The sequence below is a fragment of the Mytilus edulis genome, chromosome 1 (assembly GCF_963676685.1).
Source record: "Mytilus edulis chromosome 1, xbMytEdul2.2, whole genome shotgun sequence".
Classification (NCBI taxonomy): Eukaryota; Metazoa; Mollusca; class Bivalvia; order Mytilida; family Mytilidae; genus Mytilus; species Mytilus edulis.
This window is the reverse complement of record NC_092344.1, coordinates 61,878,121-61,894,246: the sequence shown is the minus strand read 5'-3', so window position 1 is coordinate 61,894,246 and position 16,126 is coordinate 61,878,121. Positions and strand designations below refer to the sequence as shown.

At 32.6% G+C, this 16,126-nt stretch overlaps 2 protein-coding genes across 2 annotated transcripts in view; one reads left to right on the top strand and one right to left on the bottom strand.

The window, feature by feature from the left end:
• The window catches only part of LOC139486236 (allene oxide synthase-lipoxygenase protein-like), a 98,006-nt gene extending 82,221 nt beyond the window's left edge, over positions 1–15,785 (bottom strand). Inside the window, exon 1 of the mRNA XM_071271026.1 lies at positions 15,688–15,785. The gene's annotated coding sequence lies outside the window, so the exon portion shown is untranslated. The remainder of the gene's footprint in view (positions 1–15,687) is intronic.
• On the top strand, positions 5,919–8,646 carry LOC139525285 (uncharacterized). Its single transcript, XM_071320515.1, has one exon. The coding sequence runs from the start codon at positions 5,919–5,921 to the stop codon at positions 7,728–7,730; it is 1,812 nt and encodes a 603-aa protein (XP_071176616.1). The 3' UTR covers positions 7,731–8,646.
• Positions 15,786–16,126: the final 341 nt, after the last annotated feature.

Sequence of the window (16,126 nt, the reverse complement as noted above, 5' to 3'; positions counted from 1 at the left end):
AGTTAAAAAATGTGTCAGGTGACCCGAGATGGCCACCATGGCTAGAAATAGAACATCGGGGGAAAATGCAGTTTTTAGCTTATAACTCAAAAACCAAAGCACTTTAATAGAGCAAATCTGTCAAGGGGTTAAATCGTTTGTCAAGTCAATACATATCCACTTAGTAATTTTCAGATGAATTGGACAACTGGTTGTTGGGTTGCTGCCCCCAATTGGTAATTTTAAAGAAATTTTGCATTTTTTTGTTATTACCTTGAATACATGTACTATATAGTATTAGTATAGATAGAGATAAACTGTAAACAGCAACAATGCTCAGCAAAGTAAGATCTACAAATAAGTCAACATGACTAAAATGGTCAGTTGACCCCTTAAGGAGTTACTGCCCTTTATAGTCAATTTTTAACAATTTTCATTAATTTGGTAAATTTTTACAAAATATTTTCCTCTGTAACTAATGGGACAAGTTTATTATAGATAGAGAAAATAGTAAGTAGCAAGAATGTTCAGTAAAGTAAAGATCTACAAAAACATCACCATCACCAAAACACAATTTTGTCATGAATCCATCTGTGTCCTTTGTTGAATATGCACATAGACCAAGGTGAGCGACATAGGCTCTTAAGAGCCTCTAGTTAATATTGTTGTAAATAGAAAGTGTAAATTGCAAGGTGAGCAATTTTAGGCTCTGTTGTATATTGACATACATCTGTTGTACAAACAAAATGATACAAGCTCTTATATCAACATTTGTCTCTTTGATATTTTCAGATTGATTGTCAAGTGATATTATTATTGTCTGATGATGAACTGACAAAGTACATCCCTATCTATGGGGACAGGATAGCTGTGAAAGATTTTTGTAAGAACCAGGGTGGTACAGGTTCAAAGTCCAAAAAAAAGAAGACACTATTACAAAAGATAAGAAAAAGATTTGCTACAACTTTTTATGTCCTATTTGTTTGTGAATCTGTGGTTTCAGTCTTAAAACAGTAACTCAATATATGTGCTAAATATTGCAAAACAAATCAATATCATCCAATTGTTTGTATAACCAATCGGCATAATGCTATTTGATTATAAAACAATTAATGTTAAAGCGTTCAAAAATGTTTTAAACAGTCAGTGTCAGTATCTCTCCAGGACAGCTTTTTTCTTTAATTTTATATATCTATAACCAATCATGGTTTATTTCTCAAAAACTTCTATAAAGCATAAAGTTTATGATTTTCCATGTTAAATATAAAAATCGCTTTTGAATAAATCACCAGTCCTACTAATACTTAAAAAAAAAAGGATATGTAAATTTTGATACTCATGCATGTTAATTTGACAACAAAATTGTATATTATGTAACTTATTAACAACAGTTATTATAGTCCAAATATAGTCTCTATTGTGGGTTGTATTTGTTGATAGGTTACTGTCTCAATAATATGTATATCAAGACGTGTTCCTTTGAATGCGAATATACACCTAAGTCATCTCCTAAACATGTTATATTATATTTAATGTAATTTTATACCGGTACTGTAAAAAAGAAGTAATTTCAGACTAAAATTGGATGCTTGGTAGTAGCATCCACATACACATATTAGTATAATGCTATCACACCAAACAAAAAATTTCCCGTTTTACTTACTATTATTCCATTTGTTCTTTTTATTCAAGTCTAAATTGATAATGTAGTTTTCGTTTCAATTCCATCATGTAAAAAGGTAAATAAACAAGGCCAATTGATTAATGGTGTTAACATAAACTACAATGTAGGAATTTTTTTTTTGGGGGGGGGGGGGGGGGGGTGAACAGTTCACATGTATCTTTCATTTATATATCATTCAATACTTCAGAGTAAAATCATGTTGAGGTATAAGTATCGTTTGTATTTCTCTCTTCACCGTATTTCGCTTTAATAACAATGTTGAAATTATTTATATATCCAAAATTTACCCCTTCTAAGTAAGAATGTTGTAAACATATTTTCATCATCCCTATTTATGTAATTTGTATATAAATCCCATAGCCAACAAAAATGACTCTCCACATCTATTTGTATTTTTCTCTTTCAATTTTGTTTATACTTTGTGTTATTTTGTGTATATTTTTTCACTTTGTTTCTATGATGATGATGATGCTGCTGTATGTGTATTTATATGTATGCTTGGATCGTGTGGCTGCCCTCTGCTTTAACTTATTTGCTATTCTGAACCCAAATGGGTAACAGTATAGAAGACTACAGGGCAGCCATAGGTTCATTTCATATGACAAGAAAAAAGACTTTTAAATTTTTCGACTTTCGGTCAAGTTCATATTACGAAATATTGATAAACAACTTACGCTGCACTTGTTTAATCTTCTCACTTTTTCTTCTACAATCAGTAAATCCAAACATCGACATAGTTTTTCTGTTTTTTGTACTTCACTTAATCCTAATTATTGGGAATATTGAAACAAATCCTGGTCCTTGTGAAATGAAGAAATCGAATACACCTTTAACGGTCAATGAAAAAACTATTTCTATATGCACTTTAAATATCCGTAGTATAAGGAATAAACTAAAGTTCTTAGACAATTTCAGCGATGAATTTGATATTTTAGCTCTCACAGAGACTCACTTAGATCCAAATATATGCGACAAAGACATCGAACTTAATTCATTTTCAAACAAAATCATCAGAAAAGATCGTAACAATTTTGGCGGCGGCCTTCTCATTTATGTTAAAGACGATATTGGTATTCTCCGTAGAAATGATCTTGAAAATCAATCAGATGAAACTATCTGGGTTGAAATCCGTGCGAAAGGTCAAACATTCTTACTCTGCAATACCTATCGACCTCCCGAATCGAACGACGGTCATTATTGGACACGCTTAAATCATGCAATAGGATTGGCTTATCAATTCAATGAAAATATTGTAATTACGGGTGATTTGAACAGTGATTTATTCAAGGCGCAAAACAACAAATTAATTGAAATCTTAAATATATTTAATTTGCGAAATGTTATTGATAAACCAACTCGAGTGACAAATCACAGTAGCACACTACTTGATCCAATTATTTTAAGTGACACTTTGTCGTACTTTATCTCAGATGTTTTACCAACGCCTTCTAATATAAGTGACCACGATGCGCCAATAATTTTTCTCGAGTGTCCGACAACTATTACACGTTCGTATAAAAGAGAAATTTGGATATATGAAAAAGTTGACAAAGTTAAATTCTCAGAAAAAATGGACGACGTAGACTGGAATGCACTGCTTCCTGATAATAAAGACGTGGACGAACTATCTGGAATATTTACTGAAACATTCTTAAATATCGCGAGGGAGTGCATTCCCACTAAATTAGTTACTATACGTAGTTCTGATAAACCATGGTTTAATGGTGAATTAAAACGAGAAATTCGAAAACGAGACCGTTTTAGAAAATATGCCCTGAAATTTAAAAGAGAATCGGATATTGCGAAGTACAAGAAACAGAGAAACAGAGTTAACAATTTAAAAAAACTTGCTAAGGAAAGATTTGAAACTAATTTAGATAACCTTATATTGAGTAATGCCCCAAATTCAAAAAACTATTGGAAAATAATGAAAATGCTGATAAAGTCGAATAAGAGTTCAAATAATATTCCTCCTCTACAAAACATAATAAAAGATGAGGAGTTCAGTGACATAGTTTATGAGGATAGCGAGAAGTGTGACTTATTGAACAAATACTTTGGTTTGATATCTAAACTCGAGGAAGAAAATGTTCCTATTCCAGAGTTTAAAGAAAAAACTAATACTTATATTCAAAATATATACATAAATCAAAATGAAATAATTGATATTATCAAAACTATTGATCCGAATAAGGCATCAGGACCAGATTTGATTAGTCACAGAATGCTGAAAATTTGCCCTAAGAAAGTGGCGGTTCCTTTACAAATAATATTAAATATACCTCCAACAATGTAAGTATCCTTCTAGCTGGAAGATTGCAAATGTTATTGCTATTTTTAAAAAAGGTGATTCGTCATTACCTTCAAACTATAGACCAATTTCGTTAATAAGCTGTGTAGGTAAAATCATGGAACGAATTGTCTTTAAACATGTATATAATCATTTACATATGAATAAATTAATTTATGAATATCAGTCTAGATTTTTGCCAAAAAATTCAACTGTACATCAGCTATTAGAAATGTATAATTGTATTCTTAACTCACTAGAAAAGAAGGAAATAAATTGTTTTGTCTTTTGTGATTTTTCGAGAGCTTTTGACAAGGTTTGGCATAGAGGACTCTTGCATAAAATGAAAGCTTACGGAATACATGGTAATCTACTTAACTGGTTTGAGAGTTATCTTTGTGATAGGCAACAAAAAGTCGTGATTAATACATCATCATCCTCATTTTGCAGTCTTTCAGCTGGAGTACCCCAAGGCTCAGTACTTGGTCCCTTATTATTCATAATATATATAAATGACATTGCAGAGAAACTCACATCTCTAACTAGACTCTATGCGGATGACACTTCGTTTAATTACTCGGGGAACGACCAAGAGCAAATAAAAACTGTTATTGATCGTGACCTCGAAGAGCTAAACGAGTGGTCACGGAGGTGGCTAATGTCTTTTAATCCAGACAAAACAGAAATAATGATTTTTTCAAATAAAGATGCACCCGTTTTAAAATTCTGCTTAAATGATAAAGAAATCCCTATAACAAAATTTCACAAACACCTTGGGGTAACGTTTTGCTCTGATGCTCGGTGGAACAGTCATATAGACAATCTGATTATCAGTGTTACGAAACATTTAAATATCCTGAGAAAACTCAAGTATCAGCTTTGTAGGAAAAATTTAGAAAAACTCTATTTAGTATTTATAAGACCAATTTTTGAATATGCAACTGAAGTTTGGGATAATTGCGGGATAGGATATGTTAATAAACTTGAAAGTTTGCAGCTAGAAGCTGCTAGAATAGTTACTGGTTTGCCTATATTTACAAAATCTGAAATTCTGTATGAGGAAATTGGGTGGGAAACTTTAGCTGACAGGAGAAAAAGACGAAAATTACAAATGTTTTATAGCATTCAACATAACCAAGCTCCGGATTATCTATGCAAACTTGTTCCACCTAGTGTACAGAGCACAACTACATATCCCTTGAGAAATGGCAATGACATCATTGTTCCTTTTTGTAGATTATCTCTTACTAAAGAATCTTTTATACCATCAACTATTAACCTATGGAATCATACCGATTTGTCCCTTCGAAAATCAGACTCTATAGCAAAGTTTAAAATCCAATTAAAAAGGTTAAATACCCCAAATAAAGATGTACCAAAGCACTTTCTATATGGACCGAGGAAACTAAATATGATTTTAACACAATTTAGATGCTACTCATCTTTCTTGAACTATGACTTGTTTAGAGTCAATATAATTGCTGATCCATCTTGCTTTTGTGGATGTAACATTGAGACTGTACACCATTTCCTTTTCGACTGCTCTTTATATATACACCAGAGAGAAATTCTGATGAATAATCTAAGATGGCTTCCTGATGACCTTATTTTAAATGTTAAGCTACTTACATCTGGTAATCCGAATCTCTCGTATGAACAAAATGTGAATATATTCAAACACGTATTCGAATTTATCAAAAGGTCTGAGAGATTTCTTGTTATGTAGAAAATGTATTTACGGTAAGTTCACGTCATCATCATCATCATCATCATCATCACCGTTTTCAATGTTTACATCTACTTCTGTTTCATTTGTTTTTCTCAATTGATAGACTCGTAAAATATTGTTTATTTTGATATTGCATGCTCATATTAATATTGTATTGTAAATTATTGTCATTCGGAGCGGACTTCATAAGTATGGCTTACTTGTGTCCAATCCATTTTACTTTGAGTAAATAAAATATGTTTAAACTAAAAAGACTCCATCCATCATCAAAAAGAAACTTGTTTAAAACAAAAAAAGATATAGATGAAAGCTCAAGTGATAGTGATGACAATCCTTCTACTTCCAAGAATATTGGAAATGATCATGCAGCAAAAAGTGAAAGGCGTATAGAACTTGGTTGGCTGATGAAAGAAGGGGATAGGATGAAACAAGTTCGCGGGCCAACTGGAGGGGGGACGAGACATCTTATTGTTGATAAAGATACTCTAGTGAGTGCCATAAAAGAAACAGCTTTAAAACTTTACTTTCCAGAAGGAATATCACCCAGGGGTAAGATTGAAAATTTTGTGGTTGACATCATGGACTTTAAACGCCAGTCAGCTAATTTAGATTTGTCTGTAGAGAATATTTATGACCGAAGCAAAATGAGGCTGTTAAGGTTTTATTTACTAACTGTACCTAAAGAAAGGGATAACACTGAACAAGAAAAGAATTCAACAACAAGGACCAAAGAAAATGAAGACCAAAAAAGTGTTTCACAGCTGTTGAGGTTAGAAAACCATGAAAATAACAGTTCTCATAGTTCTTATAATGAGCATACCAGTTTGAACATGTGCAGTGATGATGAAATTCAGTTTGGACCTGTATTGGCTGATATTGATGATATCTATGACTCAACAATTCCTTTGAATGATATCCACACTCAATCTGACAGTCAGCCAGAGAATAGTTATATCGCCAATGATCCTGGAATAATCACTAATAGTCTTGGAATAATCACCGATGGTCCTGGATTAATAAATAATGAACAATTATTTCTTGATCCATTCCATTCTGTGAAAATTAGGGTTCATAGAGGAAATTTAATGATAGAAATGATGAAAATATTTTCAGATCCAACAATAATGTATGCTACATTTTTTGATGTCAGTATGATATTGCCAACTGGAAAAGCGGAAGAAGGGGTAGGGGAAGGAATTTTTAGAGATTGCCTTACTGAATTTTGGAATGAGTTTATGGACAATTGTTGCATTGGAAATTCACAGAAAGTCCCTACAATAAGACACGATTTTCAAGAGGAGCAGTGGCTGTCCATTGGCAGAATTATATTTAAAGGATGGCAGATAGCCAATTACTTGCCCATTGGACTTTCCATAATTGTTATGGAAAATGCAATGTATGGAAAGTTTAAGTCAGATTTAATGGAAAATTTTCTTTGTTTTATCACTGAGGAAGACAAAACCTTATTTTCCACTGCTTTAAAAGATTACGAGTCAGTTGAAAATGATGAACTTATAGAAGCTTTAGAGAACCATAGCTGCAGGTCTGCAGTCACAAAAGAAAGCATTACGCGTATTTTGCTAGAAATCGCACACAAGGAAATGGTTCAGGAGTGCAACTTTATAACTGATGCTTGGGCCAAGATATTATCTCAACTCGGACAGTCTCTTTCTTATGAGAATTTGACAGAAATATACAGTAAAATGGAACCCAGCAATCGCAAAGTTACCAAAATGCTGCATTTTTCAGATAATTTGTCTAATTTGGAACGTGAAGTTATGAACCACCTTCAGCGGTATGTTAGAGAACTTGATAAAGTATTGTTGAAAAAATTTCTTAGATTTTGCACTGGATCTGATTTAATTTTGGATGGAAAGGATACAATCACTGTTGAATTTGTAGTTCTTGATGGTTTTGGGCGTCGACCAATAGCCCATACATGTGGTCGTGTTCTCAGAATACCAAGAAATTATGAAAATTTTACTATTTTCCGTAGCGAATTCAACAACATTTTAAATACTTCTGTATGGGTAATGGACATTGTATAATTGCATTGATTTACATCAAACCAGGTAAAATCAGCAGCAGGATTTTATCATTGATTGCCTTTGTATCAATATCATGTTCAGTATTTCCTGGTTTTTTTCACATGACAATAAAAGAAATTAGCCTAAGAACCTACAAATTAGGCATGATATGAAGCTCATGATGAATGGAAATAAGATAGTGGTTTTGTTCATTTAAGTCCTTTTTTGTGAAATACACAACTTATTAGATATTAAGATTTAACATTTTTATTGAGATTTCAATTGTTTTTTATTAGTCATGTAAGTAGCTGAAATGCAACTCATTTTTTAGTTCATACAGTTTTAATTTTGTTATAAAACTGTTTGTTGCTGAAGTGCAACTTCATTATTAGCTATACAGAGTACCCTTAAATAAGGAAGTTGGATTAACTTGACTTTTGTATACTTTTTTTATATATTATTTGAGAGATTTTTCACAATTTTTGATTTGTGTAGACCTTGTTCTCCTAAAATAATTTGGACGTTGACCAGCAGTCATTTGTTCATGTGGTGAATTTAACAGCATGTTAAGCACTTGTGTATGTGTATGTTTTTATAAACATTGTATGATTATTGCATTAATTAACATAATCACAAGTGGAAAAATCATTGAGTGGTCATGTTCAGTATTTTCAGTTTGTTTCATACTCAAACATACACTTTGTTGTTATTTCATGAATGTAAAATAAACAAACAAGAGCTTACAAGCAAGGTATGACAAAGAAGAGTATTTTTTTGGTGAAATACAGCTTAAGAGAAAGAAAAGATTTTACTGATTAAAGAGTTTTGCATTGTTAATTTTTAATGAATGGTTGCTGAAATGCAACTTTTGTGATTGTTTATAATTTCAACATATTTGAATACTTTATTAAATTTGAAATAAATAATTTCAGTAAGATATATGTATGGTTTTTTTTTTAATAACTAGACAACAAACATGAAAGTGTGTTTTAGATTCATGTATATATATATATATATATCTTGTTGTCTTGTCTTGTCTTGTCTTGTGAAATAAACATATTCAATGTGTACTATTTATATGGTGACACTTTTGATTTTCTCTGGCCATTTTCTGAATGTGAATACCCTGGTTGCAGAACCCTTGATTGCACTTGTATTTATACTTCTGTTACAGAAGCTTGTGTCTCCGGTAAATGTTGCCTTTTGCTTGACGCTGTTTGGGATCTAAGGTTACAAGTTCACTGAAAATAGGCAACAGGAGCTTAACTTACCTTATCCTAAACATGAAAGGACTTCGGTTACAATAGTCAGGCCTTACTCAAATACAACAGAAATATTATAAAGCGGGAACATGGGTCGTAAGGGTAAACAAAAGTAAAAATTGAGAAAGGAAATGGTGAATGTGTCAAAGCGACAACAACCCGACCATAGAGCAGACAACAGCGGAAGCACACCAATGAGTCTTCAATGTAGCGAGAATTCACGCACCCGTAGGTGTCATTCAGATGGCCCCTAAAAAATATGTATACTAGAACAGTGATAATGGACGTCATACTAAACTCCGAATTATACACAAGAAACTAAAATTAAAAATCATACAAGACTAATAAAGGCCAGAGGCTCCTGACTTGGGACAGGCGCAAAATTGCGGCGGGGTTAAACATGTTTATTAGATCTCAACCCTCCCCCTATACATCTAGCCAATGTAGAAAAGTACATGGATTGGTCAAACGGTGAAGACGAACCCTATTTTATCATAATGACACTCCAGACAAATACAAGCAATAGTATGATAAAATAAAAGTAAAATTTAAGTTCTTTTACACGCATTTGCTAACAACAAGCGACGAACTTGACTACATAGAAAATATTGTTCACTGAGTAGTCTGGACATACACCTATGTACGAATTAAAGTGACTACTTGGAAACTATTTATGTTAATTTCTCTCTTTTTATAAGAAAAAGGATGACTATATTTGGTGTATGCATATCTAGCAAGATCCTTGTGTTAGACTGTTATGTTTTCGTGATAATAGGCCCTCTATATTTGGTTGTATGGAATGATTTTACCCAAGGTTTCCAACTGGCAGGCATCTGACCTTGTTCTCATTATCCCTTATGAAAAGAGAAACATTGCTGCAAGAAGACCTGAAAGTTGTTCACCAGTGTTCGCCACTAGCAGCGACCTTCCGGCAAATATATGTAAAAGTTGCCGCAATGTTGCCGCAAACTCTTAACTTTCTTAAATTTGAAGGAACTTTGTAAACAAACTTTAAAGCAATCCTTCGCCGCATACTGAGCATGCTCCATGTACTAAAGTCAGACTTGCTGCTTCTTTGAATTTGAAATAGGAGGGAAGTTTTAATGTTGGTGTTTTCATGTAAAAAGTAAACGGATGTTATATATGATTGATTAGTTCCTGGAACAGGCCATTCATCATTGATCATCTCTTTGTAAGTTAATTTAGACAGTTTTTGCATAATAATAATTTTGGTCATAATAATTAATTAAATGTTGATCCTCATGTGCATCATTTTGAATAAGAAGTGCAGTTTTGAAAAAGAATCAACAGAAAGGTGGTCATAAGGCATCATTATCATTTGTTTTGTCAGAAGTTCACCGCAAACTATACAATTGTTAAGGCTTTAAAAGTTTGCCGGAGATTTACCACAAAAATTCCCAGAAGTTCGCCACAAACTTTATCAGGCTATAGATCAAAGTTTGCCGGAGGTTCACCACAAATAGTCGCCAGAAATTCATCACAAACTATGTAAGGCTATAAAACTTAGCGGCAGTTCTGCTGCAACCTTCGTTTGCATGGTAAAAAGTCGTGGTGAAGTTACGGCAAACTATTTGCAACAACCGTACCGCAGTGTTTGCGGCACCAACAGTTTGCCAGAAGGCTGATTTTTCGGTAAGGGATCCTGGTTCAGTGGTCCTGCAAAGTTAACTTTTTGTGATTTATATGTAAAATATCTTATAAATAAAATTGAGAAAGGAAATGTGTCAAAGCGACAGCAACCCGACCATAGAGCAGACATCATAAGGTATAAAAATATAGCCACTCTTGTTTTTTCATTATATCTGTGTATGCTTATTAATAATATCTTAGACTAGGGAAAATGATTTCCATTTTTTGCAATTGAATTTAAACTAGTTTTCAGTACTTTATTGGGTTTATTTATTACAAGTTCTGTGCCTTTTTTCATTTCATAAATAAATCCGTTTTCAACAAGTTATTCTTGTTTTGTGCTGATTCAGTTTTGTCACAGTTGTGTGGATGATTGCTCGTTCATAAACATGTTTAAACTGTGACATTTTATGTTTGCCTGCTTAAAGTCAGGATTCCGCAATTAAAGGCTTGCATCGATAAACGTCTGTCAAAATTGGTTTCGTTGATTTTTTCTTTTTATGGGATAGGATGGATATGCAGTTAATTTGTCTCATTGATCGCGATCAATCGCACCAAAACTATTCGAATAAATGATGAACCAAAAGGGACCATATTTGGGGAAAAACGATTCATAATTGTATATTTTGATTCAAAATATACTACTGAGGTATACATTTTCATTGACTGTTCCTAAATTGCTTTGTTACAGTTTCAAAATGTATACTGACAACTTTTGTACAAATTTATCGTAGATCGATAAAAAAAAAAATAGATACTTGTGACCTATTGTAATATCTGTCATATTAACCAGAATGAAACTAAAACATGACCTGAAACATTTCACACAATTCTTACAAAGTTTTCATCATAATTAGAATGCTGTTCAGGATCCTGTTGAGTGTCGTTTGTTGATGTTATCATAAGTGATCCTAGTTTTCTTTATAGATTAGACAGTTGATTTTCCTGTTTAAGTTGTCTTACACTAGTCATTTTGAGAACCTTTAAAGTTTGCTATTCGATGTGAGCCAACGCTCCGTGATGAAGACCGTATCTAAACCTATAATTTTTAACTTTTAATAAATTGTGACATGGATGGAGAGTTGTCTCATTGGCACTCATATTTCATCTTCTGAATTATATATGTACTCAGTTTTACCTTGTTGTGAGCATTTATGGTAAACTCCTTCGACTGATCACACAGTCACATTTCACTACTGATGAACAGTAAGTTTTGGGTCAAACTCGTACTTTTACGTACATGATCAAACATAAAAGTAATCTTTTGATATGTGAACTAAGTATTAATTCGATTTGGCTAACTTTATATATGTTACACTTTGCCGATGACATCTTCAGAGAAACCACAGAATTTATTTCAGTTGAAGACTTTATAACCTGCGAGCTCATGGTTTCTTTTTCAAGAATCAACGCTTATCCATTGTATCTATATCACATAAACTACTATGACTAAAAACATTTATTCTAAAAAGAGACGGACGGACCCAAGACTTTTGAATATAATAACCATCTTAAATATATCGTCGACGTGGCATAACAAAATTAATGTCGTAAATTGAGCAGCATGTCAGTCTTGTGTCAATCAACATTAACGAAACTAGTCCGAGATTACTCTGACGTACAACGGCTGTTTTGCCAGACAAGATGGGGCCGTGGGACGGTCGCTTGTCTGGCAAAAAAGCCGTTGGACGTCAGAGTAATCTCGGACTATAACGAAACCAGACATAAAGTAAAATGCATAAACACAAATATAATTTAAAATTTTACATGTTACCAGAGAAAAAATAATCATAATATCGAAGTCTACATAAGTTTGAAAGTGATATCACTGTAATGCTAAGTCCGTTTCAAATCGTTCCAGTAAACACCGATACAAAGTTGCAGCTTCAAAAGCATCTGTTGGTAAACTATGTCCTAATACTTCCATGTATAAGTTTGCGAGATCGTAAATGTCTGCATCGCATGGTAGACTACAATACGTAGATTGCTCTAAACAAATTTCAACTTCATCGATGTCAGGGCTAGTAACATAATCACTTGTTCCGTACACTTCAGGAACCGAGTAGAGTACATACGGTCGTCCATACACACCATGTTGTTTATTATTTTTTCTGATTTTATGGGCGTTCCAAATACTTACAACCTCTAAAAGTTCTTTCTGGAATTGAAAATAAATAATTAGTTTCAGGTTTCAGTCGATGAATTTTCGTGTATAAAACACCTTATATGCAAAGACATGAAATGGTACGAATATTTTCGAAGGTGACATTATGTATGATATTAAAGCATATATTTTAAGGCTGATGTTGACATTGTAAAATTTGGATAACATTTTTATTGCACAAAATATGTTCGTATTATAGTCTTTAGTTCACAATTATTATCTAAGTGAAAAGAATTTTATGATAGCTTTATAAAGCAGTTAAGCTGTTGTCTGCTTAACGTAAATAAACAGAAATATATGCTATAGTATATACATTTCTTTACAGTGTTTTTTTTCTCAAATAAAAACAATTAATTTCCTCACTATAAATGAATTTCATGTCGGGAGTACTAATCTGCCTTGTAATGACATTTGATTTGTTTTTCAGAGAGGTTTTATTCTTATGTATAATAACAGTTAAACAAACAAATATTGAAGTTTAAAACAAATGGCTAGCCTTAAAAAGGTATAAATGAACAGATAAACGGACTTAAGTTGAAGCATTAAAATCGGACATGAGGGCGGATAGAAGTTTAAAGGGCGTTTATTTGGTCTATGCCCATGCATTGATGGGTACATAAGTCACTATTATGACTTCTTTTTATTTATCCACAATTACATTAACCGTGGACGTAAACAATTTTCCTTTGTTTTGCTTGGTCTATATAATTATATTAGCGTTAAAATAGGGAAATAGGAAGGATAATTTTGTTCGAAAATAAGTACCTGAATCAGTCTCAGGAAACAGAACCTTATCAAGTTTTTATGAAGATGATCTCCTGAAAATAATCCATCCTCTTTTATATCTTTAAAAAATGTCATCCAAAACTGTGAGTTTTCTTTTCTATAAATTCCCCACCATGATTCAATTCGTTGATTATGTTGGCTTGTGCCGTAAAGAAACGCACTGTTATTTCGAGCATACGTATCATTATCATTGCGTCGTAAAAAAGACTGCATTTCAGCGACCTTACTATTTTCGGTACCAAGATCTCCTCTTATCACCATAGGTCCTCCCTTCCGAAGAATAGCTTTGACAAAATACCCAGAAATAACCCGAGGGTCACTACTAGTCTGTCCTGCCTCCAACCATATTATCAGTCTAGAAAAGCCATCTATGCATCCATTTATGCATATTCCAAAAGGTTTAAGTTTATCATAGGAATCCAAATGCCATATAAAGTTTGGCCCTTTCGAACAATATTCTCTCCTATGTAATCGACCTTTTCGTCGCATTTCAACTCCTTCAGGGTTTATAATTTGCATTATAATTCGCACATACTCTTTTTGTATAGTTATACCTGCTTGTCTACACTTCATAAACATCCAGCGATAACCATGAAGCCTTCCAGATCCTTTAATGTTGTCTTTGATAAAAGCAACGACATCTTCAAGTGGCGTGTAGTGTTTTCGGCGAAATAAACGTAGCTTCTTCAATATTCGTTTCAGGTGTCGATAAGAAATAATGTAGTGATGATGTTTTGCTAAAAGTGCCAGTATTTCCATATAATCGAGTCCCATTTCGAAATAAACCCTTATGTATTTCTCCATTCTTTCACTTTTAAGAGAAGATATTAGTCGCCGTACCATCAGCGCTGAATGAATTTGAATAACATTTTGTGCGCACATTATATTATGTCGTGCGCACATTATATTATATTGTGCGCACAGTATATTATGTTGTGCGCACAATATATTTAAATTGAGCGCACAATATATTATGTTGTGTGCACAAGATATTATTTTGTGCGCACACGATATTATTTTGTGCGCACAATATATTTAAGTTGTGCGCACAATATATTATGTTGTGCGCACAATATATTTAAATTGAGCGCACAATATATTTAAGTTGTGCGCACAAGATATTATTTTGTGCGCACACGATATTATTTTGTGCGCACAATATATTTAAGTTGTGCGCACAATATATTTAAGTTGTGCGCACAATATATTTAAGTTGTGCGCACAATATATTATTTTGTGCGCACAATATATTTAAGTTGTGCGCACAATATGTTATTTTGTGCGCACAATATATTATTTTGTGCGCACAATATATTTTTTTTTCTTTGCATGTCCCTAGCGGGGCTCCGTACAAAACAGCTTGATAAAACGTTAATAAAAATAAACGTGATGACATAATCAGTTTTTTATATTCTGTTATTTTGTATTTGAAAAAATTCACATTCGTAATAATCCTTAACGGTATTTGGAAATTATTCCACAAGAATTGTTCAGAATATATAAAAGTCTTTTTGAACAATTCTATTCTAGGTTTAGGGAGTATGAGGTTTCCTTGAACAACATTTCTCAAGGGGTATGAATTTATGTTTGAAACGAAACTTGTTAGTAAAATAGGATATGATGCACTTAAATGTCATCACAAACTTATGATATGTTATTCTCTGTTCAACTGTTACCAGGTTAAGTGTTTGAATAAAATCTTGAAAGGAGCAATGCAGCCTATAAATGTCAGACCCAAATAAACTAAGTATAGTATGTGATATAATCGTTTGCATTTATATGGTTGTTATCAAACTGTAAAGTTTATATGACAATACAATAAAATATTTGATTTGATTTGATTTGATTTGTTATCCTGTTGTGAACCCTTAACTTCTGAGATTTTTCAGGATTTGCGTCTGCCTTAGTGTATCATTTGATAAATGACCTTGATACTGATAAAGTTTGCAAATAGTTCTTATACAGGTTTCATTGTAGATTGCTCCCTCATTATTAACTTCAAGGATCGCCAATTTGAAAATACTTAGTCGCTTCCTCTTTTCACTATTTCTGTGTTAATATCATTAATATGAGAAAAGTTATATATTGAAAGTCAAACATGATTATAATAATTTACCTGAAGACGACTGAATCTTGTCAATTATAATATTTGTTGAATATGATCTATCCACATCGTATGATAAAATCCATACAACATGTGGTAAAAATGATAATGACTTTAGTAGTGCATTGTTGCATGTATATGTAACAATTTGCACTATTATTCAAAAGGAAAAAAATGCATTTAATTTAATACAGTATATGCATGATTTGCGTTAGACAATCAAATATATAATAGATCAAGTTACAAATATGTATAGTATAATACAGTATGTTAACTTTTTGTTGCTTAAAATATATTTATTCACTGTGCTACAATCTGTCGATACCTGTATTTTAGCATCGCAAAAGTTCATGTTTTCCTCTGACTGTTAATGACGTCTATATACTAAACCTTTTGGATGATGGATGTGTACTGATGATGTTTAATCTTAGATACATATTTTTCTTATTGG

Excerpts from the sequence above, each read along its gene's own strand:
- LOC139525285 (XM_071320515.1), top strand. The coding sequence starts at position 5,919 with ATGTTTAAACTAAAAAGACTCCATCCATCATCAAAAAGAAACTTGTTT.